The following is a 26,063-nucleotide window of genomic DNA, read 5'->3' on the forward strand; positions in this document are numbered from 1 at the left end:
AGACGGGTCACCTGACTGCTCAGGCGTCTCCGGCTTCTGCGATGACAAAGACGACAGGTTTTTTTCTTCGTCCTTGAAATATATTGCGGATGCCAGCCGGTGGTTTGCTGCCTCTATGTCTGCAAACTTTCTGTTGATATGAAAAATGTTATGAATTAAAACAGCAGATACAAATAGCAGAAAATCAACTTGAAGGAAAGAAGTATTGGGGGAAAAACAAATGTTTTCAAAGCAAAGCTAAACCTTTTTAAACTGACCTGGATGCTGTAAATTAAACCCAGGCTCTCTAAGTTGATACAAACTCCTGAAGGTCAACACTCAGACACTTTTCTGGACTTTAAAAAAACATCAGGACTCAGACTTGAAACTTGACTTGGCTATAAATTATATCTGGATTTCTTTCAGGGCTGACCAGGACTCTTAAAAAATGGATTCACCCAAAATAAATACAAGATTCCTAAAACTCTTTTCAAATAGCCTTTGTCTACACCTGACCCTGTTTTTTGTTAGTGTTGGTGTTTTGTTTTTTTTTAATAACCTGTGACTCAGGAGCTGCATGTGTCTCCTTTGTCTATTCATGGTGGCTGCCTGAAGCTTTCCTGAAAATAATTTTGAATAAACTTTTTTTTTTTTTTAAATCTGCACATCAAAAAAGAACTCTTATCACTTTAAAACAAAAGAAAAAGACAAACAATTCAAATAACTAAAATAACTAGAAACTAAAAAAAAACCAACTAAAACATGAGAATATTTATCAAACTGAAAAATAACCAAAACATTTGAGTCAAAACAACTTTAACAGCTAAATTAGAAATGCTAGATGAATATAATTGCTAAAACAGCCCAAAAAAAATGCAAGAAAAAAAATCCACAACAGCCAAAGTTGCGAGAAGCAGCTCAAAAGCGTAAGATACCAGATAATGTGAAAAAGAGGAATTGTTCAAATGTTTAAATGAGTCAAAATGGCTTTAAAAGCAGAAATACAAGTGCTGAAATTGCTAAAAACTTCTAACAGACCCTAAACAGCAAAGGTCAAAACAAACACGTAAGACCGCTCGTATGTCTAAACGACTGAAACCACTAAAATAACAAAAACATAGTAAAAAAATAAAAAAATAAAAAAAAGATTTTTAAGTAATAAAATGCGTTTCAAATTGTAGTTTTATATGGAAGTAAAACTGTGCCATCAGATTCTGAATTCGAATTTCTAACTCTGAATTTTTTTACCATCGAAATCAGACTTTGAATTTGAAAAGCTGTCTAAAACATCTAAAAATATTCAGTGTGTAAAAATTCAATGTGTCTAAAAATTCATCTGCAAAAAAAAATTCGGCTGCAAAAAAAATTCGGCTGCAAAAAAAAATTCGGCTGTAAAAAAAATTCGGCTGCAAAAAAAATTCGGCTGCAAAAAAAATTCGGCTGCAAAACAGCCAGAATATCTGTGCCATCAGGACGATGCAATCGATACCTGTCTCATTCACCCAACATCCAATCAAGGGAAGCTTTGTTGGTCACGTGACCAGTGCAACACTGGGCAGGAGCGCCCAGGATTTTCAATCAGCCATGGAGGCCAGCGGTAGTGACGACGCTTCGGTGAGTATTTGCCATTTATGTCTGTAAATCACACATTGCAAATCACCAGAAGTTATGAAGCAACATATGTGGCGAACTTTTAATGATGTGTGAAAATGTTTTCAAAGAAATTACATTTACTGTATGCAATGTTTTACATGCAGAAAATAGTTAAATTGTCTCCTGTTTGATTTTTTTTTAATGTCCATTGAATACTCTAATCTGCGAAATGCTTGTTATGGCAAAAACATTTTTTAACAAACATAACGTGAGCTGAAAATAGTCAAGTGGTTTGTGCTGCGTTGGTCCTGGTTTGTGCTGACTAAAAGTATCGTTTGTGCAGTTTTACTTTGTAAGATATAATAAAATGATTATGAACAAAAATTGTGTCAATCTGCATTGGTGGTGGGTTGTACTGCCTTTGTTTTTAAGATATTAAATAAATAATTTTAGGAAATACAAAACCTGAACAAAAAATGATATCTTAAAGGCATATTGAATGAGCATATCTGAATTTATGTTTGCTGATGGAAATGTTTTATTTAGTTGTTAGGTCTTGATAATGTATGTATACACCACAGTGTCATCTTTTCTGCTAATCAAACTATGTCACTTCAATTAAAGTCCAGTAATATTCAGTTGTTTAAAACTATCTTTGAAGTTCTAGTTTCTAGATAAATGATCAGTTATTATCATGCTATTTTTTCAGTGCAGGTTCTTCTTCAGCGGATCACATGCCCTCAAGATGACAGTGATGATGAGGACGATTGCTCAATTCAAGCAAAATGCCGCACGTCGAGCTATGTAGGACAGTTCATAGCCAATGGTAGGTTTAAGGCCTCCTCATGCTACCAATGTCTGAGTGTGCGCAGAGTACACGTGATCATAATCTATTTTACTCTACTCTATAGCAGCTGCAAGTGAATTAAATGACCTGGTGAAGCTCTGGACTGGATGGGAGGTTCTGCCACAAAGTCTCACCATCCACATCATCAGTGGCAGACACCCCACGGCCTCCACCTGCTCTGAGACCTTGTGCATCCCAGGACATTATACGGACTACAACTCTTTTAAAAACGACATCCTGGCATGCATTGCCACTTGCCATACGGGATTTGGTCTTGTGTGAGTTACTATATTGGGCCTGTATTTAGGTAAAGTGAAAAGTTCATGTTTCCAAGCCTAAATTACATGTTTGAGAGCTCTGGATGTCTGGATACGTTTTTCATTTATACAATCCACATTTAAGAAATGAGAACGGTTGAATTTCTTGTTTGTCCAAAGTAACTAGTGTTGATGTTTGTTAATTGTTCAAATAAATGTGACTGCATAGATCCCACTTCCAAGACTTGACTGAATTGTTGCATTTGTTGAACAGCAACCCACCGACTCTCTGAACCATGCACTGTGAGATTCCTTGCCCTTCTTACTCTAGTTTGACATATGCAATGTTCCAAGTATTCAACTTATAAAGTGGACACTGATTTTATTTCCATATTACACAATTGAAAGTCTTTGTTACATTGTTACAACACTCAAGCTACAACATACAAAACTCAGAGCTGATTCTCTGATTAATTCCTTCAGACATGAAGGAATTGCTCACAAAATTGAACAGCAGCAATGTAAATGTCACTGCCAAAGCACTGGAGCAGCTCTTGGGTGAACTGCAGCTCTTCAAGCTGCCATTTGTCCATCAGTCAGTGGGTATCCTGTGTGTGGAACAACCATGCTGGAGTGGTCATCATAAGGAAGTCCACTGTTTTCCCAGTCAATGTCAGGAATATCCAGGCCCTACAAATGGAGACAATTTTAATTGAAATATGTAATAAAGTAACATGAAACAAGCAGTATACAAAAATGTTTCATTCTGCATACTAATAACTCCATGCTTTGAAAACAATATTATCCAAAACATTACTGAAGACGTTACCGAAGAGCCACATGCCTCCGGAGCGCGGGTTCCCTCCCCCTGCAATAGTGTTTCTAGCACCACCGTCAATGACCTGGTTATGTTTGTTAAAAAATGTTTTTGCCAGAACAAGCACTGTGCAGATTAGAGTATTCAATGGACATTAAAAAAAAATCAAACAGGAGACAATTTAACTATTTTCTGCATGTAAAACATTGCATACAGTAAATGTAATTTCTTTGAAAACATTTTCACACATCATTAAAAGTTCACCACATATGTTGCTTCATAACTTCTGGTGATTTGCAATGTGTGATTTACAGACATAAATGGCAAATACTCACCGAAGCGTCGTCACTACCGCTGGCCTCCATGGCTGATTGAAAATCCTGGGCGCTCCTGCCCAGTGTTGCACTGGTCACGTGACCAACAAAGCTTCCCTTGATTGGATGTTGGGTGAATGAGACAGGTATCGATTGCATCGTCCTGATGGCACAGATATTCTGGCTGTTTTGCAGCCGAATTTTTTTTGCAGCCGAATTTTTTTTGCAGCCGAATTTTTTTTACAGCCGAATTTTTTTTTGCAGCCGAATTTTTTTTGCAGCCGAATTTTTTTTTGCAGATGAATTTTTAGACACATTGAATTTTTACACACTGAATATTTTTAGATGTTTTAGACAGCTTTTCAAATTCAAAGTCTGATTTCGATGGTAAAAAAATTCAGAGTTAGAAATTCGAATTCAGAATCTGATGGCACAGTTTTACTTCCATAGTTTTATCTATAACGTTAGCTGTGTCACATCATTTTAAAGGTTGAATATGTTTTGTGGCTTCAGGTTTATTTTATGGATCGTTACCAAAGGATCATAAAGGTTTCAGACAACTGGACTAATCGTAGTAAACATTGAGTCTTTAAACTTTGTTTTTTGGAATTAAAACTTTGTTCCAGCACATGGCTGAACTGTACACTGAGCCCTCGTATGTAATATATAATATAATCATTGGAGTGTCCGGGAACGTTTCACACGCCACAACACACCTCTGAATCATGTTGTGCAGAAAGCGCCGGTGGTTGACCTGCCGTTTGGACGGCCGGTTCTTCCGGGGTTTCTGCAGCGTCCTCATCATGTGACCTGCTGCTGAGGTCACAAAGGTGTAGAGGTCACGACCCCAGGGGACCCCTCGCTCCAAGCCGGGGTCCAGACTCACAGAGAGGGACGGTCGCATGGCTGTCAAATCGGAAAAGTAAAAACTTTTTTTTTTTTATATATATAACGTCAATCAAGCTCAAGCAACTGATGAGTGAATAAATTCAGATCGACGCCTTCTACACCTCTAATTTAAACAAAATATTTCACATTTAAAAGGGATCATGTTAATTTTATTTCAATATGTTACTAAGTCTTCTGGTAGCTAAAAGCTAAAACATTCTCTATATGATCAATAAGAAAAAATTTTTTTTTTTTTTAAATGCATAAAAGAACAGAACATTTTTTTCACTTTCATCTATTTCCTATAAATATATTGTGTCATTTTACTTTTTCTGACTGCAAATAAAGGTTTAATCATAGATTTTTTTTTTTAACAGTAGACTAAACCCATCATCTTTTTTGAAGTGGCTACAAGCTAAAACAAATACAAAGGACTGCAGGTTTAATAACAGGTTTGGTATAATAAAAGAAGACCAGGAGAGTAAACAGTACAGTTTCATCCCTTAAAATGTATAGATTTACAGAGAAACAAAAGACAAGTGATTAAAGATGAAATTGTTTTTATGAGTCATTTATCAACGCTAAAGAAATGTCAAAAAATGTCAACTATTTAAGAAGTGAAAATTAGCACTGAGCAGAAAGTGTTAACAATAAATCCGAGATGATCTTAAACTGGGATGAAACTGACAGCTGAGCAGAACTGACGACTACAGATGTGTAGAATGGAAACACAGCTGTGTAGCTTCTTCTTCTTTTTTAATTACTGTAAAAGCATCACAAGGAAATCCCTCTTACCTTTTCGTCTTCAGGCTGCAGCGTTTCCTCCTTCCTTCCTATAAACTGAGGACGGAGGAGGCAGGCAGCCGGGCCAAAGGTGTGGCCATTTAATTGCTGATGTATATGTGCTCAAAACATTGTGTGTCTTTGGGCACAAATTACGCCGAAATGATGTCAGCACACAAACCCCCCCCCACAAGATTCTTTTTTTTCTTCACTGCAGCAGGTCGGCGGTGAGAGAGGACACCGTGAGGAGAGGCAATTATCTGAGGAGTCAACCGCTTGTGGAAGTGCGTCCTCACGGCTCCTTTGTGCGCCGCACTGAAAGCAGCTTCATAAATACTGACAGACACAAGCGCAGCGGTTGAGGCAGTTCATGAGGCTTTAATTGATCTGCTTAAACTCTGGCCCAATTACCACATTCTCAGAGGGAAGAGCTAAGGTGGTTGCTAGTGGCTTTAATTGATCTTTACAATTCAATGCGGCAGCTTCCAAATGCAGATTTTTACATATCTATGGCAGCAGGTGGGTGAACATGCGCTCCTGTTAATGGACGGCATAAAAATAGAATTGAACAAGTCTTGTGTTTTCTTTTGCACAATCACGCTTTAGTTTTTCTCTCTGTACTTACTTTTCCTTTACTTTTAAATGTTCAATTCTGATGACATTTGCATTTAGCATTTAGTGTGGGGTTTACATGTTCTCCAGGTTCTCCACGCGCCCTCAATAGTCCAAAAACACACATTTGACACTAAGTGGTCAGTCTAAATGCCCTATACAGTATATATGTGAGTGTTTGGCCCCGTTGTGGAGTTTTGACCTGATGGATGGATTGAGGCGACTGAACTTCCTGTATAAAGACGGTCACTCTCATTTCTGACACAACAAGTTGGCAGCTCTGTTTCACTCGTATTTGAGATGTCTGGGTTTCTTTGCCCTCCATATTAGCATGCGGGATGAATGGACATGAATGTAAATATGTTCTACATTTACCATTACTCCGAACAATGCATTGATCATTTGCAGTAAATGCAGCTGTCGACCTTCATTCACTCTAATGTTGAGAAGAAGTTTCCGATGTGGTGGCTCTTTGCTGTCAGTGTGGGATTGACAGCTTGTGGGAGTGGCATCTATTTATAGTGACACCACATGTGAGTCTGAGCAGAGGGACTGCACAACAAACTCGCCGGTTCCGCCTCAACTTTAAGGCCTGTGGTAAGTCACACTATTACTGTCTGATACCGGCAATAAGAGTTTAGAAAAACGCTGAAGCGATAATGCCGGGATTTCTGTCACAGTCTATGAGTTATTGCTGTGTCAGTCACTTCTGTTTCTTTGTTCACATGTGGTGTTTTCTCAGATTTCACTCCAGCAGGCTGATAAAAATCTTTTTTATCACATGGCCTTGCAGTAAAGGCCGAACTTTGACCACGTAAAACTGCAGTCTCGTGTGGATTTACATCTGCTGCTACGCTCTGCACCTCCTTCTCATCCAACAGAGCCAATCAGAAGAGTCTGAGTGTCTCTTTGGCTCTGGAAATTCAAAGCGAGGGTGAGAAACACCACACTGAAGGTAGGTTTGGCTTTGTTTTGTTGGCATTTGAAGACGGATCAATGACTATTTTAAATTTCCCGTTAGGAAACCAGTGCGACAGCTCATAATTATTACAGCTAGTTTTCGCTCCCTTTATTTTTCATCGATTTAAAAGTGTCCCTCACTTTGAAATATGTCGCTTTGTACAGCAAAGTCACCTGGTGCTTTCATGTCGAATAAAATTCAGCTTTAATCCTCTCACCGATCAGAGTTCTGACCATGAGTCGGGTGTGGGCCCTGTTCAAGGCCCACCCATACATCAGCAACATGCTGGGATACACCACACTGTTCGCTTCAGCCGACCTCATACAGCAGAGTGTGCTGGGAGGCAGAGGAGTATCGGAGGACGCGGCCGGCGTCAATTTGTGTCAGACAGCTCGAGTGGCCACTGTGGGTTTCTGCTTCCACGCCAACTTCAACTACCACTGGCTGCGGTGGCTGGAGAGGATGCTGCCGGGAGGCGGAGTTAAAGCCGTGGCAGGAAAAGTGGTGGTGGACCAGCTGTTTGCCGCTCCTCTCACCATAAGTGCCTTTTATGTTGGTAAGTGTGTTCCTTCCCTCAGTCCACGGTCCATAGTAACCCACAGAGATGAGACTGGGCTCTTGATTAATATTGAAGCTGCAACCATTTTGCTTGTATATGGTGATGTAACCACCACAGCAGCTGTTGCAGGGCCACACCGTGGTGTCGTGATTAACCCTCCCACCTCATCGGTAATGAATTCAAGCCTGACATTAAGCCCTAACCCTCACAGTCTCAGATTTGTATCTATTTTACAACCACACCACGCTGATTATATATACATCATGCAAATCCTTTCCCAAACCAATTCTTTCAAATAAAGTATACTGTATAAATAGACAGCCTGATTTCTGATGGAGCTGTATTGTTTCCGATATGGTGGCGATTGCAGTGTTGTATTGTTGATCAGGAGGGAATAGGTATGTTTTCATTAAAAAAAAAAATAAACTCAAGTTTAATATTTGAATTTAATCCATAAGAATAATTGTTAACTGTTTCTATATCATCATTAATTTTAGCTTTCTTGGATATACCTGGCGTGGTGTGCATGTACACGAACCTTAGGTCACACAACAGAAGTAAACTGCAATATATTTGATCTTTTTTTTTTTTAATAGGTTTAAGTTTTCTAGAAAACAAAGACGACCCTCTTGAGGACTGGAGGCAAAAATTCTGGACATCATATAAAGTGTGTACACAATCACAGTTTATCCTTCCATCTATCAATGTGCCACATGTTTCTGAAATGTATCTCTCTATCTGCAGACAGGAGTGGTGTATTGGTCAACAATGCAGGTAAGATGTGCACATTTAAAGAGAAGAGAAAGAAACATATAATAAACACCTTTTTTTAAAGTGAAGTAACCATGGTTTTTTCTTTGCACCTCCCCAGGCAGTGAACTTTGCTTTCATCCCTCCTGTGGCACGGACAGCGTTTGTGGGAGGCATTGCGCTGACGTTCACATGCTACCTGTGTCACCTCAGACAGCAAGGCAGCAGCAAACCCGAATGAACCTGAGACCCTGAGCTTTTTGTAAAACGAGGACTTCTAACTGAAGCCTTTTGAAAGACAGATAGGACCTATGAATCCAACCAGGAAGGAACAGAGAAAACAATCACGTCTCTCAATGATCTGCCCACCGATGTTTGATGTGCTCTTTTTAACAGCACACTGGATGGAGTGCGCATTGAAATGAACCAAGACATGGATAAAATAACACATGAAGCCAATGTTTCAGAGACTTTGTGACTACACAAATCTATTTAAGGGTCGATAGTGTTGTTTTTGTTGTGACTACCAATCTAATCAATCTAGAGTAATGAACACTTGGTCTTATGCTGTTATACTTTTTCTTTCTCTTTTTTGTTCTTATTAAACATTCTGAAACTAACAGCACACTTATGTGCAAATGTGTCATAATATATTTAATGTGTTCAATAATGTCATTCAAGTTATGTTTTTGTATTTAAGAGGCTCCAGCTTTATTGTGCTGAGCAGTATGACAATACTGTAGTTTCTGTTACCTTTTGCTAATCATAATTCATTTTTAGAGTGAGAAAAGCCACTTGTCACCATTATGTGTTGCCAACCCTCTTCTACCGACTACTGGACTGTAATTTCATGACAATGATAACTACACAAAACACAGACATCAGATTGACATTCCTTTTTTTCATTTTGGTCATTTACATAAATTGAACAAAAATTCAAATCAGTGCAATTTAGAGTAGCCAGTAAACCTGAAGTGCTTATGTTTGGACTTTTGATCCATTTCTCAACAACTCCTCGGCACAGATTTATTACTGTTTAGAGCCTCCACCCTCACTCTCACTTTCTACACCAAATATACAAGATAGAAGATTAATTCGAATTATTTGAAAATGCAGTGCCCCTGCAAACAGTCACTGAATTACATATGCTTCTTTTTTCCTCAAGTTGGAAAAGATTTTATTGCAACACCACCACATTTTGAAAACTTTGGGGTCCAGTCACAGCAGACTTACCCAGTGAAGATCTGATGTTGCCCGACAAGGAAGATGTATTTATTCATTTATTTATTTTTTGCTTTCATATATTTAGATTTAACTTCTTTATAGCTTTTCTCTTCCTGTTGACTTTTAAACATGTATTTCTTTTTCAAATTGTTATTAATATTATAATTGTTTTGGGTTTTTCAAAGTTGTGGGGTTTTGTTTGTATAGTCATCACCTTGCCTAATAACTGCTTTTCTTTCATACGTTTGACTGTTTTTCTCAGGAAAAAACACCAAAAACAAAACAATAAACCAAGTTTATGCACAAAAAACGTCAGTGAAGGTGTCATAGTTCAAGTCATTTTCCAAATGTTTCCGTTGTGTACAGTGGGCTCCCCTTGCAGATCTGTATGTCGTCCTGGCCTATGGAGTCTGGGGGCTCTGGGTCCTGCCCCCGCTTGGCTTGGCAGCTTCTGTTGAGCCCAGGGACCCTTCTTGAGCCTCCTTCAGGCTCCTCCTGGCTATAATTCAGGAATTCAGGAATTATAGCTAGGTAATTAATCTAGAATTAATATGATACAAAAGTTATACAGAAAAGAATATATTTGTAATAATGGAAGGCCACACGATGAAACACTAGGTACTGCGCTTGCCTCACAGAAGGTTATGGGTTCAAGTCCTGGCCGCATCTTTCTATGTGAAGTTTGTATGTTCTCCTTGTATATGCACATGTGGGTTTCCTTCAGGTGTCCTCCTACAGTCCCTTGCCCATAGTTAGCTGCAATTGACTCCAGCTCCAGTAGTACTGTATATGAATGTGATATGATGAATTAAAATCCCAGCCACACATTGATATGGTGGTTTACACTCTTGCCCGGTAGCAAGAAGCTTGCCGGTTTCAGATGTGGTCCCTGTGTTATGTGCATGTTCTCCCTTTGCATGTGTTTGGTGAGCCTATATTTCCTACAGGTGCATATATGTGTATATGTGGTTGTCTGCTCCGTTTGTCCACTGATGGCCTGGTGACCTACCGAGAATGTATCCTGTATTGGCACATTATTTGCTGGAATTAGCTCTGAAGACACTAATTTGGATAAAGTGATATAGTATGGATGATATAGAAGCTGGATGAATCAAACACAACATGTAAAATAATATGATGTGACCCTAGTACATGTAGAAATTCTGGCAGAATATCGTGCACAATGTGCATGTGTCAAAATATGACAGTTAAATTTTTTTTTTAAACCTATGAAATTTAAATACTATCACCGCAACACATTCAATATTGAAGAAATCATTACATTCTACGGTCTCCTCCACTAGAGGTGCTCGCGCTGTCTCACTCTGCTCCAGCCAATCAGAGGTGCGAGATTACAGCTCACATCTTATCGCGAGACGTCGTCTCTTCCTTTTCCCTTTCCGCTCTGAGCCCAAGATGGTAGGTAACGTTAACTGGATTTTTAAAGCACGATAGCCCGATTATCCATCGCAATCCTCCGAATTAAACTACCGCATCTTGTGAATAAGAACACTTAGATGCTGTAAACATGATTTACGTTGCAACCGGGATGTTATTTTGTGTATTACGGCCACGCTAGTCATGTTAGCCTGTCTTCTTTGGAAGCGACACCGGTGCTGTCCGTAACCCGCCTTGAACCCTGAGATTGGCCAAAGAAACGGCTGTTAAATGTGTCCTAAATGCTCAACGTGATGTTCAAGCTTTGTTTCGGGTTCTAGTAATGTCTTTAGAGCGTAAATGAGTGGAAAAACGGCTTCGTGTCTGTTTTGTCTGTGTATGCTAACCGTTAGCTCTGTAATGTCAACGTGTGAATGGGCCACTGCTACTTTACACTTCTGAAGTTAAGAGTATGATCTATTATACATTTAATTTAGAAAACTACCAAGTTAGAACCTGAGTCAATCGTGGAGAGTGTGGCTTTGAGGTGCGAGATTGTGTAATTGAAGTAAGGCTGTGCTGATTGTGGAGTAATTGCATTGTACATTAATGTTTATTTTATTCTTCTTAAGGGAGTTGACATCAGACACAACAAGGACCGCAAGGTTCACAGGAAGGAGCCAAAGAGCCAGGATATCTACCTGAGGCTCCTGGTCAAGGTAAATGACTGTTGCTTTAGTACTGTTAATGTGACACCCCCCCCCCCCCCCCCCGTTTTATCCCTTGAAGGTGTAATTCCATGTATGTGTTTTACTTCTCTCAGTTGTACAGGTTCCTTGCTCGCCGCTCAGATGCTCCCTTCAACAAGGTGGTGCTGAGGAGACTGTTCATGAGCAGGACTAACAGGCCTCCAATCTCCGTCTCCCGCCTGGTCAGTACCACTGGATGTTGCCAACTCGTACTTTACTGACTATAATTTATTACTGGTTCATTTCAAAACAGTGGACACATTGGTTGACAATGTGTCTATAAAACTTGGCAATGCTGTTTGACATGAATGATGTTTATGTGCTCATGAATGTATGTATTTTACTAAAACAATTCAGAGATGTATTAAATCATAATTGGCACCTGAGATTCTGTTTTTAATGTGTGGTTGGAAGATTCACAGCATGAGCCTATGCCAAAGAAATTATTGATCTCAGTGATTTAGATATTGGCAAAGTTAGAATGAAAAATAAAGGTGATTTGAGTGAACAAAATAATTTTTGTGTCAGTTAGTCTAAAGAATTGCTGTTGCAATTGACCATAATGCGCTTGTTCCACCAGTTTTACTTCTTGAATGCCAAGCATCGTTGTATATTTGTAAACTGGTGTGTTTGACCCCATGGCTTCATCGGAGCAATTCATTCTTAGCTGGATTACCTCAATCAATGATTTGATACATTTTTAGTGTTCAAATGTTTTAATCAAGTGGATTTAAGTGAAATTCACAAAGTCCCATGAGAGTTAAGATAACCATGACCTGGCAATGCATCTTCCAGGAGGTGTTACTGCCTTAAACACGGATTCTGTGGAAAGATGGAATAGATCCAATGCTTATTATTTAAAACAAACTAAACCGGTCAAAATAATTGTATCTGGTGCTTTTTCGATATTCTATCGGTTCAGCAATACATAGTCATTTTTTCATGTTCACTGTATCCATGTTCTACCAACAGATTCGTAAGATGAAGATGCCCGGCCGCGAGAACAGAACTGCTGTTGTTGTGGGAACTGTCACTGATGATGTCAGGATTCAGGATATCCCCAAACTCAAGGTAAAAAAGAAAGAAAAGAAATTTAGCGATTGTTAAACTTTGTTGTATAGATTGTATTGTATCGTTTTACCCCAACATTGAGGCGTCTCTGAAGAACTCTTTTATTTAATCCATAGATCTGCGCTCTGAGGGTTACTGACGGTGCCCGCCGCAGGATCCTGAAGGCAGGAGGTCAGGTGATGACCTTTGACCAGCTGGCTTTGGCTTCACCTAAAGGACATGGCACAGTGCTGCTGTCAGGTAAATACATCTGTTGATTTATTTCCCCTCATTCTCTTTAGTTTGAGAAACAATTGTGACATTTTTTTAAAATATTATGTGACCGAGAATGACATTTCTCCTTCCATGTTTTTGAGCTGAGTCATTGAAGGAAGTGCTTCAAAGAATGAACAATATAGGCTTCTTTTTTTTTTCTTTATCAATGAGAAGCTACGTTTTCCATAATGTGACTTATTGAAAACATGTCTACACAGAAAGCTGTCCTCTTAGAAAACACATTGAAATTATTCCTGATTGGAAATATTTCTTCATTGTGATCTGAAAGTTCTGATGTTTTCATTTTAATCACAGTTGGATTAGTGCAGCTCAATAATTTAGTGGAAATTGGCCAACTTGTCACCGCATAAACTTAGGAACAAAATTTTGTTTGAAGTTATTTTCATTCTTGAGCAAGTGACACTACATAGGTGTCAATTACCAGCAACACTATGCTTAAGATTGTATATGAATTAATCCTATATCATCTCAAGAGAAGTCATCAGCTCTTTGCTCATGTCGTAGCACTTAAAATACCCAAATGTCAGTGCAAATGAACTGTGCTTTATGTTCTTGCTCAGTTTCATTTTGGGGTCATAAAATAACTTTGAAGCAGGCGTCTGGACTGAACAAGTACAGCATTCCGCGTTGAAAATAAAATGCATGAGCGGTGCATTACATGGGGAAAATCTTTAGATTGTTGTGACCAATCTGATATTTCTGTTCTTCAGGACCCCGCAAAGCCAGGGAGGTCTACAGGCACTTTGGAAAGGCTCCTGGAACTCCTCACAGCCATACCAAGTACGTACACATTGACTGTTGTTGAAACCCAAGACTTAAATTGCCTTGACATCCAACTGCTGTCGAATGAGGAACATTGGGTTTTCCGTACATTCAGATTGTGGTTGTTTATTATTGGGCTCATCTGCTGCTGCATGGTTGGCTTATAAAAGAAACAAAATAGAGTTTAAGGGCCAAGATTGCATATTTTCTTATGATGAAAGCCACAACGTGTGATACTTGGACTCAGATTTTGGTTGAGTTTCTGCTTTCTCTCTTTAGTATCATATAAGCAATAAACACAATTGGGAATGGGAAGAAATTAAGTTATAGGTGGACACCTTATGTTACGTCTGTTTTCCATCGATGTTTTATGATTTCTGCTCAGCTTACTGTCAGGTAATTGTAACTCTGACCTGGCAACCCATTAATAGTGACCCTCCTTTAAGGGTGCATTGTTGATGTGAATTTGGGGGGGGGATCAGCTTCTGATCTAAAGCCGTACACATCTCACCCCTGCCTCAGTCACACCATTAAAACCTTGTTTATGCTGCATACAACAGTCAACCATAGCGGCCATCCTCAAGGAGCGTCTCGATTACAGTTCAAAGACAGAAACCAAGGAGTTCCTGCTGCTAAGTGGGGGGTTTTGTCAGGAAGTGGCTCAGACTGTGAGACACTTTGTTTACCTCTGTGTCTTGTACTCGGTGATGTCAACCTGTTGACATCACTCCGTGGTTGGATACAGCTCTTGTGTGATTTGATCCCTTCAAATTCCAATGAGTCACAGACAAATTGCCTTAACTGGTCAGTTTGAGTGAGAATAGAAGCGAGTGCGACTCACAGTGGACAAAATAAAAACTGCATATCATTCTTTTGAAAATTTGGAAGTAAATGTCTATATATATTTCAGTTTCTATTTTGACAGCCCTGTTGTTGTGACCAGCCTTTTTGAGAAAGAAAATAAACTTGTATGGTTGTTTTATGGGGCAGCTGTATTTTATGAGATGTTAGATGTTCAATCCAAAGTTGCCTACCTTGGTACCTTGGAATAAACACATTGAGTTTAAAAAAAAGGGGGGGGGGGGGGGGGGGCTGTAGCTGTTTACAAAATTCCTTTTGTTCCGTGGTGTGAAATATTTTAGCTCTGAGTGGAATGAACCGTCACCACCGCTGGATGGTGATTCACAGAAATACCTTTCCATGAAAGGTTTGAGTCAAATCCCTAATCACTACAGGTTTTGTTATTGAGGCACAATAAGGTAACTCGTGGGACCTGGGCTGGTAAATATGAGCGTGAAAAGCTTTGACGTGTGTTGCCTAAGTTTAAAACTCTTGTCTCTTTGTTTTCAGGCCCTATATCCGCTCCAAGGGCAGGAAGTTCGAGAGAGCCCGTGGTCGCAGAGCCAGCCGTGGCTACAAGAACTAGTCTGCGTTTTTGTTTATCATGCCTTCTGACTCAAATAAAAGATTGGCTGTACAAAATGAATTGTCTTGGGTTCTTTTTTTTAAAGACATTTCACAAGCACCCTTAATTGACTTTTTTTTTCAGCTTTTACAAAATCAGCAGTTAATTAGAAGGTGGGGGGACTGTCAGCTTCTCGTTCTCAAGTAAATTCTCAAGTTATGGGGATTCTTTTGATCAGCATTTATCGGCCGCCTGATAACAAACGAGCTGGCAGGAAGCGGTGGTCCGTCAATGATTGGAGAATGTGGGTGGGTGTTGCGGTGTTTTCCTTATCGTCATTGGGTTTCCTCTCCGCCGCTCAGAGCCGCTGCTGCCGCGTCTCCAGACACTTCCTGAGCACCCAGCCGCCGCCGCCGCTAATCGCAGCACGAGCGGCTATCTGTCGTCGAGAGCCGCGGGGGGACAAGATGAGGTAATGCCGGGGAGGGGGATTTGTCGTTGCTCGGTGAACCTTTTGCAGTTGCCATATTCTCAGCGAGCAGGTAGAAAAGTGTAACGTCGTCTCGGGTTTTTGGTGCACCGCTGCTGCTTGGGAGGCACATTAACGCCCGCTAGCTAACCCACGGCGGCTAACTTTGGTATGTCGTTAAAGCAGGTGGGGAAAAGTCCAACGCAGCGTGTCAAAGTGTGGCGTCTCTGCATGGTTCTGGCTTTGGCCAACGATGAAAATGACCCAATTCTCATAACGGTTCGTTGAGTTGGCGTTAATTTAGCGCAAACGTTTTTAACTAGCAAACTGCTAACCGCTGCTAAGTCTCGCCGCTGTGTTGCGTCTGTCAGCTAACGTTTCTTAAGACCGTCCTCTCTGTGTTCGATTAAAACTACCCCCTACAGCATCAAACTATAAAAAATTTAAATGTTTTTTTAATTTTAAATTAAAAAAAAAAATCTTCATAGCTTTAACTGGTGTCAAGACGTAGCTAAAGTTAGCCGGCTAACAACAGGCTGCAGTATTGATTAAAGTTGAACTGTGTGACACAGCTCTGAACATTTCATCTCCACTGCTGATAAACAAAGCTGTTCAGCCTCCTACTATCGTATATAAATCCCCCCCCCCTCCCTGAGTTCAGATTGTATTGTTGGTGACATTTGGACCCAAAAATACCCCGAAGTCACCCAACAGGAGCCTCATTGTGTGTGTTGGGGGGGGGGGGGCAGAATTAGCCCGTGTTGTTATTTCTGGGTGTCTCCGCCCTGCGATTCAAGGACGAAAGGTGCAACAATGGGCATCAGTGAGGTGCTTTTTTTTTCTGTGGGTGAGCTTTTTATCAGGGCAGGACATCAGCCAAGTATTGATTTTGTCTGCACGACAGCTTGCATAATGTTTCCTGCCTCTTATAAAGGTGTGTGGACTTTTATATTTCCATTGTTGGAACAGAAAGAAGTCACCATGAAGTAGCTGCATCGAATAGTAATGATCAGGATCCTGTTGACCGGGAGATTAAATGTCACTGCAAACCTGCACTGGTAGATAGAAGGTATCAAGAAACTACTCAGTGATCTCCCCCCATGTACAAATAGAGTTTGCCTGTGCACCGTGATCATTTCCACCTGAAAAAAAGTTGTCTGTATATATCTTGAAAATGTTTTGATCTCACCTACTGACATCCTTTTTTTCTTCATTAGGATTGTGTGACACAGCTAAAACATAATGCTTCTTGTGAAACCTCTTATATTCCGCAACCTTTTTTGTCAGCAATCTGAGAAAAAACGCTGTGTCATCTTAATCCAACCTGCCAAAAAGACAGAAGGACAAATTGTGGTTACGTTTAAACTCGTGTACACGTTTGCTTTCACAATATGAGGACAAGTGGAAAAAAATTGTGGTTCTTCAATGCAACCTTTCATCCAAATTAATGTGGTGCCTCAGCAATGCCGTTTCGAGATGCGTGACTCTGACTCATGTGCGTCAGTTCTGACGCACCTTCGGTCAAGGGACGAGATGGATCCGGTGTTGCTTCACCTTGCAACTGTAATCTGTTCTTCTTATCGTAGTGCTTCTTCTCTGAACTCGCTCCAGTAACGTAATGCAGAATTACTTTTCTTTGCACAAGAAAATCCATTCATTTGGTGGATTTCTGTTGTCTAACCCCCTTACTGTAAACATGCGTGGATGAAACTCACTTTAAGTCGCCTTCCACACTTGACTGTTGTCCTCGTTTGTCCTCGTACAGGAACAGAGACCTTTGGGAGGGAACGTGAGGCTCCGCTCAGACGTAAAGATGACATAAACTAAGGATCCACCTCGGACTGTCTCCTTGTTTGTCTTTTGTTTCTGTTTTTTGTTTTGTTCTTGTTGTATTTTTTGTTTTGTTCTTGTTGCTCCACCCGTCTTACCCAGTACTTTTGCTTGGATGAAACTTTAATGTGTCACACTACTGTGTAGGAGAACTGGCCTCTTCACTCCTCTTGTCCGCCTCCCATTTATCACCGAGATTCCAGATAGCAATAGAATCAAAGGTCTTGACAAACCTGCACTTATCATATCTTCATGGCATTAATTACTTTCAGGCAGCACTTTCCGTGCAACAGACTTTACAGAACTCTTTACCTGTGCATTAATTTAATTTAATTGTTGTTGCCTCCTTGTTTAAGCAAGGTGTGTTGGGTTTTTTTTTCTTTTTTTCCCGTTCATACTTCATGGATAACTTTTAATGCAACTAAGATTTTCAGTTTTGTCCATTTATGTAATTATTTAAAGATTTGTTGTTATTGTCAAGTAGCTGCTTCGCTGCCTTATATTGTTCTCAGTATAGGTGGCTTTAAGTTTTAATGTAAACTTGTTTTTATACATATGCAATCTTTGTGAAGAACACTTTTTTTGTTTGTTTGTTTAAATGACTGATTTTACGTCTTGAAACTCTATTGTAGTTGAATATGTTGAAGTATTTCCCATCCACCTCCCAGCTGGCTGCAAACTGTAGAAGCTCTTCTCATCACACTGTGACGGGAGTTTTCTAACTGTGACTCTGAAACGACTGAAACTTAGTAGTTCCCATCTTCGCCGGAAGATTACACAGAAGAAAAGAAAAGGAGATTTGAACTAGAACTAGTTCTTTCTTTTGTTGCTGTTATGAAATGAAGACACATATCTGAAAGGGACAAGTAAGAACAAAGATTTTGTTGTTGTTGTGACTTTGCTTTTTCAGTGCGAGCGCCGAACAAAATAATAGATTTTTAAGCGATAAAGTTCTTGGGGAAATAGATTTAGATTTTCCTGGCAAATCCTGAGGAACTGCCAGACGACTGACTCTATTCAAGCCTCGTCCGATAAACTCCCCCCCCCCCCCCCCCCCCCCCCCCCCACCGCGAGCAGTGAGGATGCGATCCCCACAACCGTCCTCCCCTTCCCCGGCAGAAGCTCTGCTTCATGGCCAGTTTGCCAGCTGGGGGTCCGGCGGCGGCGGCGGCAGCGGCAACAATAACAGCTGCCCCAACAGCCCAGGGGGTCCAGGAGGACTTTCCCCCGCTGCCTCCCCGACCCCGGCTCCCGCGTCCAACTACGCCTTGACCCTCACTCACGCCCACATACACATCCAGCGCCTGTCGCCGCGCCCGGGGAAAGAAGCCCGCCTCCTGCTGCCGCTGTCCGAGCTGGTGGGGTGCAGCTGCCCGCGGGCCCCCGCGCCCCCCCTGCTGGTGCTGTACTGGTACCCGCCGGGGAAGAGGCGGAAAGGAGTGTCCCGGCGCAGGCAGGTGAGGGCCTACCTGGCGGAGAGCAGGCCCGAAGCCGAGCGGTGGTCGGCTGCCGTGCAGTGTCTCCTCAGAGGCGTGACCGTCACTGCTGACACAGGTGAGGGGATTTCGCCCGCCGCTCCGTCGTCCACTTCTGCTCACGTGGTGTGATTGTATTTTATTTATTTACTAAACCGTGTTGTTGCTTTTTTGCTTCTCATTTATTTGCTTAGTAATTCAGTCATTGATACATTGATTTACTTTATGGTCTCGATAAAAGAGCTGATTAGGGTTTATGATTAGGGTCTGTCCAGACAGGCGTGTCCAGCCTTTGCCAATAGCTGGACTGGCTCCAGTGCCACTTGAGTCCCAACAGCATAACGCAGGATAGAAGATAAGGGTTTTAAGTCGTCTGACCTTTTATATTAGTTTTGGAATTCCTGTTTACGTCGGGAAAACAAAATTCTTTGGCTTTATTCCACCTTGATTTATGCCCTATTTGTAAATGTTTGCTAAATATAGCTTAATGTCAGAGTGACCTGATGTTGTGTACAGCAAGTTGAGGGAACAAATGGGTTTCCACAGTGCTTAAGCATTTTAGTGGTAGAGCAAAAGGAGATTAACACTAATGCTTTTTAAGAGGCTATGAGGTTTAGTGTTTAATTTGTTTGTCATGACTATGTTTTCCTCTAGTTAATTTGTCTAAAACTTGTTTTGTTTTTTTATTGTCCTCCCTCTTATCTGCCGTGCACACATGGCCTGTATCATTTGATGTCAAATGTGGAGACAGAGAGGGTGGGGCTGCTGCACGTTGCCTCGCTTTCCCATTTGCAAAACCCCCAGCCCCAGTTATCAACCAGATAGCGAGACCCCCCCCCCCCCCGCTCACTGCCCACTGTCCCAGTCTGTGTTTTTTTTTCTTTTTTCCACCATTGCCAACATATTTAGCTTTCCTTTCCCCCTTTTTGTAATTGTGCTTGCTCCAGTAGATATCTTTCATTTTCTATCACCGTCTCATTCCTTAACAGTAGTGAAGCTGTCATTCATTCATTTTCTGTTTGCTCCCAGTCTGCTTCAGTCTGGCTTCAGTCGGGGCTCGCTGAACCCTTCTGAATCACATGCTGATTTGATTCTGCGTATTTTTTATGGCGCTAGACAGTTCGGCTGTGGTTTGTTGTTTTTTTATTTGCTGATTTGCTTGATTGCGGTTTGTTGCATAACCCCGGATTATCTGAGAGTGCTGCCTTTTTGTCTCCTGCCGTGCATCACTGGCATCCATTTATCACATAGTCGCTTCTTCGATTGGTTTATTGTTCCTATAAATATGATTGTACGGTTCCCTCTGATATCAAAAGAGGAGATTTGGGGATTTGTCTACATTTGTTTTATTGCTTCTTCTCACCAACTGGATATATTATACTGTAGATTCTTCAACTAATTGTCATTAGTTTTTGTTTTCAATCACAATTCCTGGGGACAGGAATTAAACAAGTGTGCTCTATATTTCTTAATTTGAATGATGACCTAAATTACAGCAACGAGTGAAGAAGGTCATTTGAGGTGAGATAAATGTCTTAAATTGTTGAACACTCTCAGAAGTCCAGGGTCGGGCAACGCTGTATTAACTTAGCTTAGCTTACGTCCTAGTTGGCCGCCTTTTCAAATGCAGTGGACCTTTTTCTTTGTTGAGGACAAATAAAAACAAAAAACTGTGCAGGTGTTGACTTATTCATGCTGTCCCCTTTGTACTTCCTGCACAGAATTTTCAAGAAGTCTGCTACCTCGACCCAGGCGACTCCTGTTACTGGTCAATCCCTTCAGTGGGAGAGGCCAGGCCATGCAGTGGTGTCAGACCCACATTCTGCCAATGATACGGGAGGCCAACATCAGCTACAACCTCATTCAGACAGGTAACACAGCTCCACAATAGAAGAATGTCTCCATTCAGTCAGGTGTCAAAAAAGCTTGACTATACAATGACATTTTACAATCAAAAGATGTTTCAAGAAATGACTGTCTGGTTTATCTTCTCTCAGAACGTCAGAATCATGCCAGAGAGCTCATCAGAGAGATTTCGCTCCCAGAGTGGGATGGCATCATTATTGTCTCCGGGGACGGCCTGCTGCATGAGGTGAGACGCTTTTGTTTGAAGAGCAGGGCGACACTTCGAGGTGCATTCAACCGTAAAGTTAAACAGGAGTCGATATGTTTCTTTCTTTTAATTGCACTTCAGTGTCCACCAGTATGATGCTTTTATAATTACTGTATCATGACACTTTAGGTCATCAATGGGCTGATGGAGCGCCCAGATTGGGAACAAGCAATAAAAATACCGGTCGGCATTCTACCCTGCGGCTCTGGGAATGCCCTGGCTGGTTCCATCAACCACCACGCAGGGTGAGTGTATCTGTGAAATCTTCACGTCTCGGATTAAACCTTGGAGCAGTGTTATGAAATTGACATTATTTCATTGCATGTGCTCTACATCGCACATTGATCTTTCAAAAGTCATTGTGTGTACAGATGTTTTGTCAGTCACCTGTTTTCCAGTCATAGCAGTTTAGTATTCTCTTCCTCTACAAAGCAACAGAGTGTACCGAGCTTTTGTCTTCGCAGTTGAAGCCTTCCCTGATAAGAGGTTGTTGCCGGTGTTTTCTGTCTCCACCAGGTATGACATGTGCCTTCGTGAATCTCTCCTATTGAACTGCTGCTTCCTGCTCAGTCGCGGCGGAGTGCAACCCATGGATCTGGTCTCCGTGACAACCAGCCCAGCTCCCTCTAACAACAGCCGCGCTGCAGCACCCAGGAGACTTTTTTCTTTCCTCTCTGTTGCCTGGGGCTTTGTGTCCGATGTGGACATTGAGAGTGAGAGGTGAGTATGTAGTAGCACGAGGTGTTTCGTGATTCATCTTGTTTTATGGGACATAATCCAGCTTTTTCTGGGGGGGAAAGCAGACATCCATTTGACATGTATGATTATTGCAGGTATCGTGGCCTGGGCTCGGCTCGCTTCACCCTGGGAACCTTGGTGCGCATTGCCTCTCTGCGATCCTACAAGGGTCGTCTGTCCTTCCTGCCTCCTTGCATCGTCCCCACGTCGCCCGATGCCACGCCTCCCCCACCAAGGAGGCCCCTCTCCCGCAGTATCACAGAAGGCCTTGAGGGCTTCTGCCGAACACCCATCCATCGCACCTGCTCTGACATGGGCATCAGTGAGCAGAGGAGTCTACGTAAAGGAGAGGGCGAGAGGGAGAAAGAGGAGAGGCAGAGGGAAAGGGAGCGAAGAAGAGAGAGGGCCAGGGGGGGAGGTACTGGCGTGGTAAGGGCAAGCAGCCTGGCAGAAGATAGAGAGAGGGAGGGGGAGATGGAGATGGAGGCAGAAGAAGAGAAATCGGGGACTTGTTCGGAGAGGTCGGGAACAAGTTCGGAATCGAATGAATGCCTCATGGGAAGGGAGGGGAGGTTGTCCAGGATTAAGGATGAAAGCGAAGAACAGGGAACAGTAGAGCAAGACTCTGGTGAGATGGAGGAGGAGGAAGACCTGGGGAAGGATGGAGAGGGCAGTGGCGGTTCAGTGGAGGGCGAGGGAGTGTTGCATGCGCGAGAACTGGGAGAAGGCTATGGTGTGGACATGGGGCGGGAGGCGGATGAAGAGCCGGAGGGGGGTGTCCCTTACCAGGACGCCCTTCTCGAAAGCAGGCAAGCATTGAGAAAGAATTCAGCTCCGTCCAGCCAGATAGCCAACGCTCTCTTCAGCCAGCCTCTCAATCCGCAGGGGGAATCAGACTCTGGCACCTCGTTTGGAGACGATGACATGGATTTGAATGGGACCTACTACCAGAAAGAAGCTTTCCCACTGGATGTCGCCCGGGAGCGATCCCTCACCATCTCCTCGCCCTTTCGTCACTCTCCTTTCTCCTACAAGCCCAAGAACTTGGACCAAAACCAAAACGCCTCCCGGCCAAGGCCCCTGTCACTCCTCCAACACTCCCACTCAAACTCCCTCCCTCCTAAACTCCCCTCCCTCTCCCTGTCTCTGTCGCCCACGCCTCCGTCCTCTCCTTCTTGCGCGTCCCCACACGCTTCATCCTACCTCACGCCCCGTCCGAACACCCCAAACTCCAGCTCGCCGTCACCCTGTTTACGCACACCGTCCTCGTCTTTTAACTTTGATATTGCGGAACCAGCGGGACCGCTCAAGAACCGTCCATTTGTCTCACTGCCTTTAACTCTACCAAGGGATGACTTGTTGCCACCCTTGGACCAGCCCCTCCCCACAAGAGACTGGGTCACCATCGAAGGGGACTTTGTCCTGGTCCTGGCCCTTTACCAGTCCCACCTCGGGGCCGACCTCCACGCTGCGCCCCAGGCCAGGTTTGATGACGGGCTGATCCACCTGACCTTCGTGCGGGCAGGGATCTCCAGAGCCACACTGCTGAGACTGTTCTTTGCCATGGAAAGAGGAACCCACCACTCCGTCAGCTCGCCGTACGTGAGCCACGTCACCTGCAGGGCCTTCCGACTGCAGCCCCTGTCTGCACGAGGAACGCTCACCGTGGACGGCGAGCTCGTCCCCTATGGGCCTCTGCAGGCGCAGGTCAGAAAACAAATGTGGTTCTCTGTGTACATTTGAGAAACTAATGCAATGCTTAATGGTGTTTTAACTTTTGTTTAGCATCATGTTCTGTATGTTTATATTTGTTAACGAACACCGTGTTATCAGTGAAAAGGGCTTTTCAACAGTAACAATAATTGTAATGGTTTTTATTATTTAATTACTTTTAAGACCTATTCTAATCATTTTTCCTCACTGTTTCAGGTTCATCCTTCCATGGCCCGTCTCATCGTTGGAGATTCTGGAGTGCAGATCACCAGATTCTGATTCAGGGAATGGTTGAATTGATCAACATATCAGCAGTCTACTGAATTACATCATATCTCTGTTGCCATCAACACTCGAGGAGGGAAAGAGAGGTCGTCGTATCTGAGACACTTAACGTAGCCTGAACAGCAGAGACTGCTTTTCTAGGGATTAATGAAAGGGATAACCCACCGAGCCACGCATCATTGGAGCATGACTGCAGGGATTATTAGTGAATTTGAAAATGGATGAAAAATGCGCCTCATTGCACAGCTGTAGGATTACGCTCGGGGAGCGTACCCTGAGCAGCATGAAAACTGCACAGCCTGGGATAATACGAGGGAGAAACAATCGAATGTTTATGGTTTTATTTGTGCAGATAGTGCATGTGTTGGATGTATACGTAGTAGTATGCATGCAGAGACGCACTACCTGGTTTTTGCCTTACATTGAGGGTGAGAGAATCAGCCGAAATTATCAGAATCTTTTTTTTTTTTTATTGAGCTTGACAACTTATTGAATTACAATGAGATTTATTTGCGCCTGATCTTTATGAAAAGTGACCCATCCCTCTAAATGTTTGAATAGAAAAGCTGAACTCCCACAGAGGATTGCCTTATCTGCACTGTACATTACAGTTGTACCTTTTGCCCTCTTGTCTGAAGAACTTAAATCTTAACCTTTGTCGACATATCAGAGTCCATCGTCCACATGAAAAACAAAGCTATTCTTATATATTGAGACATATTGGTGAAGCCACCTACCCAATGTCATCTTGAAGCATGCTACATAACCACTGTTTACTGTCAGTGGGGGAAGATGCTCATGTAAGTGACTCAACACTGCAGCCAGATCAAGCTTTTTGGGGTTTTAGTTATTAGTAGAAACAATGGGACCGTTGAACGGTAACCATCACTGACATTTTTATGTAATCTGCCTGTTTTTCGTAGCCAATGTATGCACAAAGACGATATCGGTGATGTCACCTTTTTGCAACATATTGAACATAAATTGTCTGAACAAAGCAAGCTTTTATGTCAGTGCTTTTAGCCTGTTTGGTTTTTCAGAAAATCTCAGAATCACAGCCTCAGGCCTCTACGATATGTCACTTTCTTTGAATAATCATCCTTCAAAGTGTAATTAAGAAGACATTACTTGCCTCAGATAAGTAGTAAGTACTGCATTTATTTTGCACAAAACTGGAGTTGAAAGAGCACAGAGAATCACAACGCTAGAATGCATAACATAGCTTAGCTACAACCTAAAGAGTAACACTGAGTCACATACTTTGTTCTGGGAAGCAAATGCACTAGAATTTGAAGCCAACTCCAGATACTAATTAATGGATTTCATTACATTCATTGCCATAAATAGATAAATGTTGGTGTTTGAACACTCGTAGCTTTTGGGAAGTCTAATTGACTGTTTACAAAATCATTTATAAACTTAAAACAAAAAAAAATCTGCTGCAGAGTTAAACAGGAACACAACATTAAAAATCCAGCTGTGCTGTGTTGTCAAATTACATTTTGGAACATAAGACAATACAAGCTTGCGCAGAGTCAGCCAACAGCAGAGCCCTACTGTTGAAGAAAGTGAGCGGCTGGCTTCTAAAATATTTGAGAACTCAAAAAAATGACGTGATCCTAAGTGAAACCAAACAGCAGATTGTATCCTCAATGGGAATTCTCGTGTCGTAAAAATGAATTTTGTTACGATAAAACTTGCCGATCTACTCAAGTCTTGACAAAGTGTAAATCATTAGCATGTGCAATGCATCAATCAGTGAGACCATGTGCCAACTGCTTGGATCATCATCATCAACTTACTGTGCGTCTCGGTCATGCCTGGACAAATCAATGCCTTTGTAAAATAAAGCCTGTAAATTCTGGCTGTTGATCATGAACTGTTTAAATCTGACTGCAGACAAAAAAAAAATGGAGTAAAACCTTTTTTTTTTTTTACCAGGTTTTCTTTTTCTTTCCGTCTTTATATACTTTCTTTCGAGGGCACTAAGCAACTCGTCTACCACAATTACACTGTGCTTGCATAGCCACAGAATGTGAATACACAATTTCAAGTTGATGAGCAAATAGTTTACACCTTTTATTGGAGTTTCATTGCCAAAATATTTACTCTTGTAGTTCAAGAGAATAGTCATAGTTTACCTTCATAACTTTGATGTCTTTGGCCACAGCTGGGACCATGGTGTTATATACCTATTTGGAATGATCATGTAGGGG

At 41.9% G+C, this 26,063-nt stretch overlaps 3 protein-coding genes across 3 annotated transcripts; all 3 read left to right on the forward strand.

The window, feature by feature from the left end:
* Positions 1-7,285: 7,285 nt before the first annotated feature.
* Positions 7,286-8,601, forward strand: LOC308133109 (mpv17-like protein; the record flags this gene model as incomplete). Its single annotated transcript, XM_080500388.1, has 4 exons — positions 7,286-7,607; positions 8,207-8,277; positions 8,355-8,384; positions 8,482-8,601. The coding sequence occupies 4 exons, from the start codon at positions 7,286-7,288 to the stop codon at positions 8,599-8,601; spliced, it is 543 nt and encodes a 180-aa protein (XP_080356514.1).
* A 2,367-nt stretch (positions 8,602-10,968) lies between these two features.
* On the forward strand, positions 10,969-15,305 carry rpl18 (ribosomal protein L18). Its single transcript, XM_080501698.1, has 7 exons — positions 10,969-11,003; positions 11,594-11,680; positions 11,785-11,892; positions 12,683-12,781; positions 12,898-13,021; positions 13,768-13,837; positions 15,170-15,305. Exons 1-7 carry the CDS (start codon positions 11,001-11,003, stop codon positions 15,243-15,245), a joined length of 567 nt encoding a protein of 188 aa, XP_080357824.1. The 5' UTR covers positions 10,969-11,000; the 3' UTR covers positions 15,246-15,305.
* A 3,300-nt stretch (positions 15,306-18,605) lies between these two features.
* On the forward strand, positions 18,606-25,711 carry sphk2 (sphingosine kinase 2; the record flags this gene model as incomplete). Its single annotated transcript, XM_080501563.1, has 7 exons — positions 18,606-19,077; positions 20,720-20,869; positions 20,996-21,090; positions 21,241-21,356; positions 21,628-21,831; positions 21,945-23,556; positions 23,779-25,711. The coding sequence occupies 7 exons, from the start codon at positions 18,606-18,608 to the stop codon at positions 23,839-23,841; spliced, it is 2,712 nt and encodes a 903-aa protein (XP_080357689.1). The 3' UTR covers positions 23,842-25,711.
* Between the last annotated feature and the right edge of the window lie 352 nt (positions 25,712-26,063).

The sequence above is a fragment of the Blennius ocellaris genome (genome assembly GCF_963422515.1).
Source record: "Blennius ocellaris genome assembly, chromosome: 8".
Taxonomy (NCBI): Eukaryota; Metazoa; Chordata; class Actinopteri; order Blenniiformes; family Blenniidae; genus Blennius; species Blennius ocellaris.